Source organism: Trichomonas vaginalis, chromosome V (assembly GCF_026262505.1).
Source record: "Trichomonas vaginalis G3 chromosome V, whole genome shotgun sequence".
NCBI lineage: Eukaryota > Parabasalia > Trichomonadida > Trichomonadidae > Trichomonas > Trichomonas vaginalis.
Genome location: NC_067207.1, coordinates 5,211,229 through 5,224,265, shown reverse-complemented (window position 1 = coordinate 5,224,265; position 13,037 = coordinate 5,211,229). Strand labels below are relative to the sequence as shown.

At 32.4% G+C, this 13,037-nt stretch overlaps 5 protein-coding genes across 5 annotated transcripts, besides 1 other annotated feature; 2 read left to right on the top strand and 3 right to left on the bottom strand.

Moving 5' to 3' along the window:
* Positions 1-424: 424 nt before the first annotated feature.
* On the top strand, positions 425-3,946 carry TVAGG3_0281820 (guanyl-nucleotide exchange factor family; the record flags this gene model as incomplete). The annotated part of the gene is made up of 1 exon (XM_001326788.1): positions 481-3,903. One exon carries the CDS (start codon positions 481-483, stop codon positions 3,901-3,903), a length of 3,423 nt encoding a protein of 1,140 aa, XP_001326823.1.
* A 33-nt stretch (positions 3,947-3,979) lies between these two features.
* On the bottom strand, positions 3,980-6,887 carry TVAGG3_0281810 (regulation of response to stimulus; the record flags this gene model as incomplete). The annotated part of the gene is made up of 1 exon (XM_001326787.2): positions 4,325-6,727. The coding sequence occupies one exon, from the start codon at positions 6,725-6,727 to the stop codon at positions 4,325-4,327; it is 2,403 nt and encodes an 800-aa protein (XP_001326822.1).
* Positions 6,888-6,915: 28 nt separating this feature from the next.
* Positions 6,916-7,957: a mobile genetic element.
* A 23-nt stretch (positions 7,958-7,980) lies between these two features.
* On the top strand, positions 7,981-8,937 carry TVAGG3_0281790 (transcription initiation from RNA polymerase II promoter; the record flags this gene model as incomplete). The annotated part of the gene is made up of 1 exon (XM_001326786.1): positions 7,981-8,937. The coding sequence occupies one exon, from the start codon at positions 7,981-7,983 to the stop codon at positions 8,935-8,937; it is 957 nt and encodes a 318-aa protein (XP_001326821.1).
* A 281-nt stretch (positions 8,938-9,218) lies between these two features.
* TVAGG3_0281780 (uncharacterized protein) lies at positions 9,219-11,270 on the bottom strand (the record flags this gene model as incomplete). Its single annotated transcript, XM_001326785.1, has 1 exon — positions 9,244-11,265. One exon carries the CDS (start codon positions 11,263-11,265, stop codon positions 9,244-9,246), a length of 2,022 nt encoding a protein of 673 aa, XP_001326820.1.
* A 260-nt stretch (positions 11,271-11,530) lies between these two features.
* On the bottom strand, positions 11,531-12,944 carry TVAGG3_0281770 (regulation of vesicle fusion; the record flags this gene model as incomplete). Its single annotated transcript, XM_001326784.1, has 1 exon — positions 11,616-12,689. The coding sequence occupies one exon, from the start codon at positions 12,687-12,689 to the stop codon at positions 11,616-11,618; it is 1,074 nt and encodes a 357-aa protein (XP_001326819.1).
* Positions 12,945-13,037: the final 93 nt, after the last annotated feature.

Sequence of the window (13,037 nt, the reverse complement as noted above, 5' to 3'; positions counted from 1 at the left end):
TTTCTTCAATGTATCTGATGTTTATCTATCTGCAGATGGAAATTATAATCCAATCCTGAGAGTAATATTATTCAATCTAAAATTAAAGATTTCATACTGCAAATAACTCGTCCATAGCTTATACTTCCGATTGAGTTCGTTTATCCATAGAAAAATCTGCATATATCCGAAATAAATCTGAATGTTAATATCTTACAGTTGATTACTTCTTGTTCATTGAAATTGGTCATTTCACATTGATAAAAGTTGATTTTCAATGTAACCGCTTCTCAAATCTTCATTTATGGAAGATTTGATCTAATTTCTAAAGCTTATGGAAAGAATTTTATTGAAAATTCTATTCTATATCAATTTGTATTATTATTTCTAATGAATTTTTCTTCTGATACATTTTATTCATCGACTTCTTCTCACTTTTTGTACATGCAATTTGAATATCTCGCCGAGCTGGGGAAAGAATACAAAAAGTACACAGGGTTTATGGTTAATGAGCAGATCCGTGTTCCAGCTGGCGAGGCTGTTAATCAGTTATCCAGTGAAGATATTTGCTTGCCGATAGAAAACAAAAATTCTCCAATAATTTTGGCTTTTACGGAAATTCTCAAATCTCCAAAATTCTTGAAGACCTCTCCCAAGATAGTTTTTACCATGTGTTCCGTTGTAAATGGAGAAATTATTCAAGGAAATGCACTCTTAGAAATCATTAGCGCTATGGAATCAGCGGCAGATAAAATGGACATGGAGTCAGGAATTAAAATAATACAAACAGCAACTTCTCTGACGAAATCTCACATATTTGAAGTGAAAATTTTCCAAAGAATTTTGTCTTTAGTGCTATCTCTTTCATCAAACTCGAACGAATACGTGATGGCAAACGCACATGCAGCCTTCGAACAGATTTTGGAAACGTTTATTCAAGTTATTGACGCGCAAACTGACGAATTAAACAAAATCATCAAGTTAGAGATAAACGAAGCGTTTCACAGTGTTGTACAGTTGAAGGAAGATATAACAATTCACGAAAAAGAAGAATATATTTACATTATAATAAATGATTTACTCAAAATTTCAAAATCAAAGCCTCCTTCATGGATAAACAGTCATAACTTATCAAGTAAAATGGCTTACTCCACGTTAGAAGCGATATTTACTCGTTATTCCAAGACATTTATTTCACATCAGCCTCTTTTGATGTTAGTTTCACGTGCTATCGAAGAATCATCGTCAAATACAGTCCCGATCTCATTTACGGTCAATATTTGCTCTTCTTACATTGAAACTTTGCCAAATGACTTTTCAAAACTTTTTTCTTTCCATTTGTCACAAATGAAGCAAAGCCACCAGGAACTACTTTACTCTTTACGGTTTTTCAGACACTTTATTCTCAAAGATCAGTCAAATATTGTCAGATTTTACCATTCTGTAGATAAGACAGGAGAACTGATCACAGATTTGATACACAGCATGCTAATGTTGTTTGAAGAACGCGAGGGACAGATACAAACCCTTCACATTGGATTCCAACAAAATTCAGATTCATTAATCAACACAACGCCAATAGATATCACATGTTTCATCATTAAATCATTATTCCAGACAGCAACGCCTGATTTAGTAGATATAATTCTCAAGATTTGGTCAGATGTTTTATCAATTCTCACAATGGCCTTAAATCTTGCAGATCAGAGCTCATCGTATATACTATTGCAATCACTGCACTTCTTAATTGTACTTGCGAATGATTTAAAGCTTGACGATCCACGAGGTTCCGCGATTTCAACAGTTGTTAACATTGTTGCAGAGGAAAAGATGTACAGTGAGCAGCTAAGGAGCACAGCTATCGATACTATATCAGCAGCGATAGAAGGCAGCCCTCAGGTATTCAATGATCACTGGTCAAGAATCATAAATGCTTTATCTATATACAAAACAGAGCTCAGCGACCTCTCGTTCTCTCTGCAGTTGTCTCTAGAGAATATTATCGAACTCGAGCTAGCTCTCATGTACGTAAAGACCACTTGTAGCGGTGATGAAAGACAATGGGCACTGGACTTCTCAATTGCTCTCCTTTTTGTGAACAAAAACCGTTTTAACGATATATGGCTCTCAATTTCCGAAAACTTCTATGATGGTAGAAATGACACCGCTGATGGATTTATCAATTTGCTGAATGAAATACTATCCCAGGAAACAGAGATCTCGCTTTGCCCAACTTTATACAATATTATGTCCGACAAAACTATGGCTAGCGACACGAGGAAGATGTTTATCAACGCCATATACGTGATTATATCAGAGAAATCCACTTCCATCAAGAAACAATGGCCTTGTATCATAAAATCTTTATCTCCACTTTTCTATGCGGACAAATCGGCCGAATTAGTTGAGAACGCGTTCAGATGCCTTCAATTATTAGTCAGCGATATGCTGTTTTACTTAGAAGAAGAGTCACAAGTCATAACTTACTCATTAGTTTTCGATTTTGTAAAACAGGACGCTGATATCAACATAGCATTGTCATCTCTTACTTTGCTATGGAACGCAAGCTCAAATATCAAAACAGACGAAACATGGAAACATATTTTTAATTCAATCAAGGATGTAATAAGAGATCAGAGGCCGGACATATCCCTTGCAGCCGTTAAAACTTTTTTCTCGTTGATTATCAGCAATTCTGTCAATCTTTCAAAGAATATTTTTAATTATTTGACAGATTTGTTCCCAGAAATCCTTACTTTCATATCAGAAATCGATGTTGCATCCCAGCAACTGTTGATCTACGAGACAGCCCATTGTATTAACACTCTAAAGGCTAATTTCAAGAAAATTGACGACAATTATTGGAATTTTCTCTTGAAAGCCGAAGAAGAGTTCATGATCACGTGCAACAAACATGACACAACATGTCAAGGCTTCATGTTCTACGAGGAATTCTTTTCTGTGACTTTATCCGACGAAATTCACTTCACCTGTTTTGATTCTCTTGACAAACTATGCGAATATTACCTCGAACACGAGTCCTCGAACTGTGTAATATTCGGAAGCTTCGGAAGATTAATTCGCAACATTTTACCGACTCGGAAATCAGCAGATAATGAAGAAATAAAGCGCTGGGTGACTTTGTCGCACAATCTGATATTCGGACTGCACTGTAAGGACTTCCTTCCGCCTACTGTTCATAAAACATTTGATGCAATCGACGAAATCCTTCCGAATACGAACGAAAACACGGAAACTCTCATCAAGCATCTCGTGGAATGTGCAGCTTACGTTGAAAATGAGAGATTAACTGAAGTTTCGCTGGAACATTTGTTATTTATCTGTGGAAACAAGATAAAGAACGACCAACTTCCAATGGTTTTTGATATATGTCAGCCGTTGTTTAAATTGCAGCACTGCTCAACCCTTTTGCTGCATTTTATTGACCGAGATATTGATTATAAAGGTTGCGACATTGAATTATTCTGCCGATCGTTAATCGAAATTGCAGGGACATCCAACACGCAACTAGCTGATAGAGCATGCATCAATGTTTTGAAATTATTTAATTTCACATCTTTAGAAACTAAAAATATGTTCATAGATGTGATCAAGGAACGTCTGAAAACCAATATAGAGATTTGGAAGAGGTTTTTAGACCCAAGAAGTTCCGAATTTGAAAAAGATGTTGCCGAAAAAATCACAAAGAAGCTTCTGTACAACATCGGAGAGCAGATGAGGAAATGTTCCGATGAAGATGAAATTATTGAGTCACTTATTTTCATAAGAGACGCAAAAATTTGCGAATCTTTTGGACAATCTCACATTTTGATAATGTTACCTTATCTTGCTGATTTGGTTCTTCATCCGAATACTGATGTTCGACTTAAGATAAGGGAGGTTCTCCTTCGTCTTACTGAATGAGAAAAAAAATTATAATATTATTTTTATTATTATTCTTAATTATTAAAAGAATTATATTTATGTTTGAAGATTTCAAATTTTGTAGTATTTTTATTTGATTTACTCCCTGAAGACATTGAATAAGAAAATTAGAAGCATTTTTCTTTCATTTCCGCAAGCTTCTCTCTCTCTTTATCTTTATCTTTATCTTTTTCATTGATATTTGTACCATGTTAAAGGAGAAGCTCATCGACCTTTTTTTCCATTTTCATTTTCGTTATTGCAATTCGAAGATCTATTTCTCCATTTGCAGTTTCTTCTTTGATGTTTGTAGCCACAGAGAGAAGAAATTCAACTTTTTTTTTCTGTTGCAATATGAAGAGAAGTTTCTCCAAAATTTGATAAGTAAATCTCAAATTATTATTTTTTATCAAAGTAATATTTACATAAGAATAAAAACAGCAATTAAAGTTAAGGAAATAGCAAAATTACTATTTTTGTTGACAATGCAACTAAAAGCTTCACATCGAAGAATTGCAGATTTTGGAAGGCCGCTTTTTAGAAGATATTCAACAAATTGCTTCGATTTATTCTGGAAAAGAACACCACATCTTAAACTTTCGCAATTTGTAAAAGCATCTTCACCAATAAATGTGACACTTGATGGGATACTTATCTGTTTCAGGCGAGTGCATGATTCAAATGCACGTTTACCAATGCTTACAACACTGTTATCTACAAAGACAACAAATTCAATATAAGCACTATTAATGAAAGCACTTTCTTCAACTTTAACAAGACGACGATCAAAGCTTATATAATTATCCTTGCAGGTTGGTGCATGAAGATATACACTCTTGAAATTGGAATCATAAATTGTACTGTTTTGGCAAACAAATTTTGAACTAACGAAATCACTAATATAGGAAAGAGATGTGCATTGTTCGAATATGGCAGGAGATATACTTGCAAGGTTGCATGTTGATGATATGTCAACATGTTCGAGTGATTGACATCCACTGAAACAATTGGATAATAAACTTTCAACACTATCAGGGATTTTGATTGTTCTTATTGATGTTCCACTGAAACATTCAGTTCCAATTGTAACAATATTATTAGGAATAAGAATTTCTTCTATATTTGTACATCCTTTCATGAACATAGATGGAAGACTATCAAAAGATGTTTCACTATTCTCAAAAGTAATTGTTCGAATTCCACAATTCATTAAGCATCCGGAATCAATGCTTTTCATATGTGAAGATACCCGGAACATAATAAGAGATGAACAATCAGTAAAAACATTCATTCCTAAAGAAATGTTACTTGTACATTCATCAAACGAAGCTCGACTCAAAGATGTGCATCCAAAAAATGCATAATTACTGATGGTTAAAGTTTTTGCTGTAGAAGCAAATGATATGCTTGGAAGTGTTACAATATTAGAAAATGAATATTCACCAAGAGAAGTGAAACTTTCTGGGAATAGGAATTCTGAAGAAAGAATTGTATAACTAAATGCATGAATACCAATAGTCTTAAGCTTAGGGAAGTATGGTATGGATTTCAAGCTTGTACAGCTAAAGAATGCATAATCTCCAATTGTGTCTATTTCAGAAATTCCATCACATTTAATGGTTGTAAGTGATTTTTTTCCAGAGAAAGCAGAGCTTTTAATTTCTTTAGTTTGAATAGGAAGAGTTATTTGAACAGTATCTGGTTTAAGTAACATAGATATTGATGAATTATCCTTTGAAATCATCAGCATTTGGTTATCAATCGTGATAGAAGAATTTCCTTTAAATGTAAAATTAATGTCATTTGATGATGGAAATGCACCTCCACCTACTTCAGTTAAATTTTCTGGTAGAAGAACTGTTTTGAGGAAAGTGTTTAATGAAAATGCATATGCGCCAATGTATTTCACTTTATCAGGAATATCAATAGATGTTAAACCTGAACCACTAAAGCAGGATGCTTCAATTCTTGTAATGGATGGAGGTAAAGTGATTTGTTTGATGTTCGAAGAACCACAAAATGCATACCCTCCAATTTGGGTAACTGATGAAGGAATTGTTATAGATGTGCATTGACAGCTTATAAAGGCACCATAGTTAATTGAAGTGCATCTTGAATCAATTACATATGTGGATACAGAACTCGCAGCAAATATACTAAGTACTCGATAATCTTTAGTATAAACTGCACAACTGTCACTAGTGACAAAAAACTTATTATTTTGATGAACATTGATTGTGCGCATTGTACGTACACCATTAAGAAATGTTCCCATAATAGAAGACACTGACTCTGGTACTTTAAATTCTGTTAGTTTTGTTGAAAAAAAAGCATTGTTAGAAAGTGAATCTAATTTTGATCCTTCTTTGAAGATTATTGAAGTTAATGTTGTCATATCAGCTATTCCATGATCGTATATTTTTAAAACTGATGCTGGGATAGTAACTGTTTGAATTTTCAAATTGGAAAAAGCAAATTGCATAATATATTGAAGACCTTTAGGCAACAAAAGTTCTGTAACAGATGTACATTGGCAAAAAGCATAAGTTTTTATTGATGTGAGCATTGTGCATGATGATAAATCAATTCGTTCTAATTTAATGCAATTATAGAAAGCATATGGTCCAATTGTTACAAGTTTAGGATTGGGCTGAAATGAAAAAGATTTTAATGTATCTTTGCATTGTAAAAAGCAATAATCTCTTTTGTTGTTACCATATATTTCAAGGCATTCACTTGAAATAATAAGATCAGGGTCAGACATTTTAACATCTTTGAGCTGTGTTCCTGAATTATAGTAGAATTTAGATGGTATTAAAGTCATACTAGCAAGATCGCCTTTATTTTTCTAACTTAAAGAAATCAAATATGAATCTATATGTAAAAGAGAGATATAATTTAGCATAAGGGTGTGAGGTTGAATTAGAACTCAGCCTGATACTTTAACGTTTGGGTATATGGATAATGAAGCATTTTAACCGCTGAAACGCGCAAAAAAAAATGGCGGTTTAAGGGTGCACCCGTATGTACGTTTATTTGAGAGGAGGAGGATTACCCTCTCAATTTTGAGGGATTCGTTAGTTTATTTTCTCGATGAATATGCAATAAAATTTGATTTTTACCTTATCAATATACTTCATATAATATACACATGTTCATGTAAAAACTTTTTTCCAAAATCCTCTGGAATTAAGGGATTTTTGAATTTTAAGAATTTTTTTCGAATTTTTTTGAAAAAAAAAATATTTTCAGAACAGCCTTAACGGCTAAGATTTAGGAACAATGTTAAGTATCAAAAAGAAAGGAGGTCTGATATAGACAACATATATCGTTGAAGGTTGAAAAAATCTCTAATATTTGAGCCCAAAATTTCAAATTTTAATTTTTTGAAAAAAGAGGCCACCCGTATGTACGTTTATTTGAGAGGAGGAGGATTATATTTTTGAAAGGGTGAAACATTATGAATATGTTAATTATATAATAATATGTATTATTATAAAAAAGAAAAAATAAAGCACGTTAAAATTTTTCTTTCTTGATTTTTTACAAAATCTACTTAGAATTATGCAAAATATGACTAAATAATTATAAATTTCAAGTTAAATTTTAATTTTGATAATTAATTTAAATTTCAAAATATCAAGTTCAGTTCGACTATGTATGTAGTAATTCCTCAATAAAGTGCCAAAACCCTATTAAAATATATGAACATTTTCAACATTTTAATGTTTTTATTTAAAAATTTGACGGAATATGAGCTTCAAACAATTATTATGTAAATAAAAATAATTAAAGATATGTATTTATTCGTATTACAACCGTAGTAAGTCGATTCTTCCTTTCTTCTACTGAGATTTGAATTTGATTTCGAATTGTAAAGAGATTCAAAGGGAAAATACTAGCGGATAAAAACTACCTCCATGAAAGGGTCATAATGGAGTCAAGTTGTATTTTTTGATATTTTTTGCTTTTCGAGCCTAAATAGGTAGCCAAGATAATGCCTAAAAATAAGGTTCTAAATTCTGAAGTTTACATGGTCCTCTCGTGTGCACCCTTAAAATTTTTTATTGATTTTGGATGTCTTACTTTGAATTACAGTCATCAAATACATGCTGGAAAGCAGATCATGACGGATCTGATATCACTGTTATAAGGTTTTCACCCAACAGCAGACAGCTTGCTGTAGGAACCTTTAATGGCAACGTTTATGTTAGAGATGCGATTACATCCAGATTAATGTATAAAATTGATGTTCTTCATACATCCAACCCTATTACATCAATTAAATGGCATCCGAAAATTGATAATGCTTTTCTTTGTTCATCAGCATCTGGTTATGTTTCCTTATGGCATACTGAAACAGGTCAGAACCTTTGGATGTTCAAAGAAGAAGGAAATGAAACTAGTTCTATTGCAATTTCTCCATCAGGAACTCAATTTACTACGGTCGGAAGTGATAAAGTTGTAAGAATCTATGCAATTCAAAAACACGTGAAACTTTACGATCTTTCTGCTAGAAACTATGATCAAGGTGTTGTTACAGGACATCAATCACGTATTTACGCTGCATCATATCTTAATGATGATGTTGTAGCTACAGCAGGATGGGATGATACTGTTTTATTCTGGGATATTCGTACAGGAAAAGTCGAAAGATCCATTTTTGGACCTCATCTCAATGGAGAATCTATGGCATTTGTCGGAAATAAGCTTATTACTGGCTCAAATAGAGCAGAGAATCAACTACAAATGTTCGATATTGGTACAGGAAAGTGCGAAAAAACAATTTCGATTGGTCGAGCAGGAGATTCACTTCTTATATACTCTCTTAGCATTACAACTGATAGTAAGTTCATTGGTGTTTGTGGTGGAGGTTTAAAGAAGCTCCAGTTCTATCGTTCTTCTGATCTTGATTTAGCAGCTCAAACAGAGCAGTTTGATACACCACTAAACACAGTACACTTTAGTGAATCCAACTTTGGTGTTGGCCTTGGTAATTCTAAGGTTCTTGTTGATAAATACGCGATTGATTAGATTTATATTATTTTATTAGTTAAAATAAAGTATTAATGATATGTTTATTACTATTTTTGAATGAATTAACTGTTTTTAAACTACAAAAATTATGAATCATTGATGAATTCAAATTTCATCGAAAAATTCTAATTTATAAAGAGTCTGTTATATAAGTAATGCTTTGTAACACTATTTTATGATGGAAGAACGAATGACTTTGTAAATTTATTCATCCATTTTTGTTTCATTATTGAGATTTCAGAATTTTGGTGTGAAAAAATAAAAATATTGATAACATATAATAAAAAATACAAACAAAACAATTTATTTCCGAATTTTTGGTAATCTTCTCGCTGATTTTAGAGAATTTGATGCTGAATTGTCTTTAGTTAATTTCTTCTTTGACTTTGTTGGCTGTTGAGTGAGTGGTATCTCTCCAAGGGCCATCTTCCTTAGTGTTTCATCATTTGGTAGCTGAGGTATCTTCCATTTGACAGCTTTTTCTTTATTTTTCAGTGTTTCTTCTGCAATTTCAATCAATTTTTTAATTACATCTATTTCCTTTTGTAGGTTGTCTTTCTGGTTTGTGAGCTCTTCTTGCATTGCTTTAGTTCCATTCTCTACTTGTATAGCTTTACTTTCAGCTTCACCCTTCTTTTTAGTGTCTGCATCAATCTCTGCTTGAACAGACATCATTTTTTCCGAATGGTCTTTTTCAAGTTCTGATTTTTTGACAATTGCGTCTTCTAGACCTAACTGCTCTTCAGCAATCATTGTCTTATAGTCATCTATGGACTTGTGTATCTCGTTGAGCTCACCATGTGTCTTATCTTCGTAATTTTCTCTTTCGTAATTCAGATTTTCAATTTTTTCGTTAATTTGTCCAGTAATTTGACGAACAACACCGAGAGTGTCTTTCACTCTTGACATTTTCGATGTTTCTATTGATAATCTGACGTATTCTCTACGTAATGGCTGCAAAGATTTGTCGTGATGAGCAATTTTGTTACGTTTACATAATGTAGCGACAGCTTCAAACGCAAAGTGATCGATTTGGTTGGATTTAACACCAAGGTATGTAATATTTTCGTTTGGTTGGAGAGCAGCAACCATTTCATAGCATCCGGCCGTTGAAATAAAATTATCTTCAATTATTAGTTTTCTAAGACAGTTGTTTGGCACTAAAGCATTTGCAACTGCAATAGCTCCATCATCTGTGATTCTGCAAGAGCTTAAATTCAGTTTTCTAATAGTTTGATTTTCTCCGATTGTATCTGCAAAAGCGTAAGCTAATTCATCGCCTGCAAAGTTACGAGATAAATTTAATGTGTCAAGCACATGGCCTGACTGCATAAAATTGTAAATAGAATCAACAGCAGATGAATCAAAACCAACATGAGACAAATTCAAAGAAGTAAGGGTATTATTGTCTATCAAAGCTTGGAATAATGATATTATACCATCAGATCCTATTGGATTTTCCGAAAGATTTAAATTAATAAGTTCCCAGCCATCAGCGAGAGCCTGAGCAAATATTTCACATGATCTTTGTGATAATGAGCAATTGCTGATGTCAAGATACTTAAGAGTCTTAATTTGTGATATTCCATTTGCAACTCCAATTCCTTTAGAAAATGTGTTGCCAATAAGCGTTAAATGGCGTAAATTTTGATTGTTAGAAAAGCTAACTTCAAGCATTTTTTGGTCTTCATCGCTCAAATATGTATATGAAGCGTCTAATGTTGATAAATTTGAGCATTTTTCAATGACATCAGATATTAATTGAGATGTAGTTATCTTGTTGTGTCCTTTCTTCGCTTTAGGTTCTACTATTCCTGCCAAACCAAGGCTTCTTAGGGTGTTTGTTTCGATAATTGTAGAAATTATTGTGAAAAGTCCATCAGCTCCGATCTTATTTGCTTGCCATATAAGTTCTCGTCTTCCAATTTGAAGACTAGTAAGTGGTGTTGTTCGAATTATGTCAGATAAAGCTAATGAACATCCATTTCCTAAATCATTGCATCCTATATTGAGATATCTTATTTTTGTGTTCAATTTTAGTATGTTTAGTACTGGAGTTAATCCGGAATCTCTGATTAAATTGTCATAAAGATTTAAAGCTGTAATATTTGGTAAAAATCGCATTAATCTTTGAACTCCTGTTAGAGCATGAACACCAATATGCATACTTTCGATATTTAAAACGTTTTCTTTTAAACCTTTTTGGATTTGATCAATAAATTTCGAATAGTCATCATCCAAGATAGCTTCCTGCTGATCATCTGAGATTTTCATCTCATAAAAATCATCAAGAACGCTCTCGAATGTTTGTTGACTACCAAGCATCAAAAGATTTCACAATTTATAAAATAAAAAAAACGGATTATACGTCAATATAAACTAATAGTATAAATGAGCTGCATACATAACAAAAAGAAAATTACGTCCATTATAATTGCATTTCTATCCAATGAGCAAAAATTGTCATCGCAAAAAGTAATCTCTAGCAATTTGTATATTGCAGAATAGTGGAATACATGTTGGATAGTATGCTACTCATCATATTGTAGGCATATGAGACATAAATTAGCCAAACAACATAAAAAAGCTAAGATATTTGTAGAATCACTAAATATAAAACATTAGATTTGTTTTTAATATGAAACAAACAAAAAAAGAAAAGATATTTAAAAAAATTATTCGAAAAGCTTGAGAATTCCGCTAAAGACACTGGATTGCTTTTGATGATCTAACTTGTAATAATATGATGCCCATTTAATAACAGGAACAACATCCATTATGTCTAATTGTTGCAATGCAGAAATAATTATTGAAAAATCGTTAGATTGCAAGCGTTTTTCAATAACTTTAAGCTGTGCAAGGCCAATGTAAAATGCAAAATTAAGCATTTCTCCTTTATGAGCGAAAATAACGTCCCAAATTAAAAGTAAAGAAGGCATATCGTATTCTTGAGCAAACAACAGATTATACCATCTGTAGCAGTAAACTGCTGGATGTACATTTAATGTTTTTAGCTTGAGAGCAATTTCTGGGAGATATTTTTCAACTAAATGTGTAAACTCTCCAAGTTTGTGTAATATAATGGAAGATTTATCTTGTGTTGTGTACATTTCGTGAATTTGAGTTGATGTAATTAGTTGTTGAAGCATTGTGAAAGAAAGAGCTTCAATAATGTCATGATTATTTCTAAACAATGCCGTAGCTTTAAGCATAACGTAGTATAATGGACTGACAAGTTCGTTGAAGCCTTGTGTGTAACTTAATCCAATATTGAAAGTGCCGAATATGTATAGAACTCTCTCGATACGACGCATATATTTTTGAAAGGGTGCCATGATGTCTTTATGATCAGGATCTTGTTGAACAGGTTCTGGAGGGAAGAATAAAATTTGTCTGCCTGTTCTAACAATATCACAATGAATCTGAGACATCAATTGTTTATTTGGTACATCATATTCCTCAGGAAGCATATGTTCAGGTAAAACTTTATTATGCCATTCTTTAACCTTTAAATCTTCAACGAAATTCCAATAATTATCTATATAGGTCTTACGAACTTCTTCCCATTTATTGGGATTTGTTGGAAATACATCAAGAAGTACAAGCCATGCAAGTGCGCGATCTTCTGGTGGATATTCGGTTAAAGTTGTAAGCGCAATTTCTCGTATTTTCCTAACATCTATAGGTTCGTCATCTGGATTAGGTTGTACCATTGGCATAATCACAAATTCAAGCTCTTCTTTACTCATCAAATTTTGGAGAAATTCAAACGATAGAGAAATTTTATTACAATTGCGATCATAAGGAATCAGAGTTAAGGCTAACTAATAATACCATTAGATAAACTGTCTAACAGCTCAGAGATATATATGGATTATTCAATATATTTTCCATATTCTTGATAAATATTCTTCAAATAAGCAATAAAATGATAGTTTAAGTGGATTATATTTAAAAGCATGTATTATAATGTATTTTCTATCATTTGTTTTTCTTAAATATTTCATTTAATTTTCCAAAAAAATCGTGATTTCGAAAAAATGAACAAAAAAATGAAGCTAAATTCTATCATTTTTATAAAAATGAAAAAATTTTGG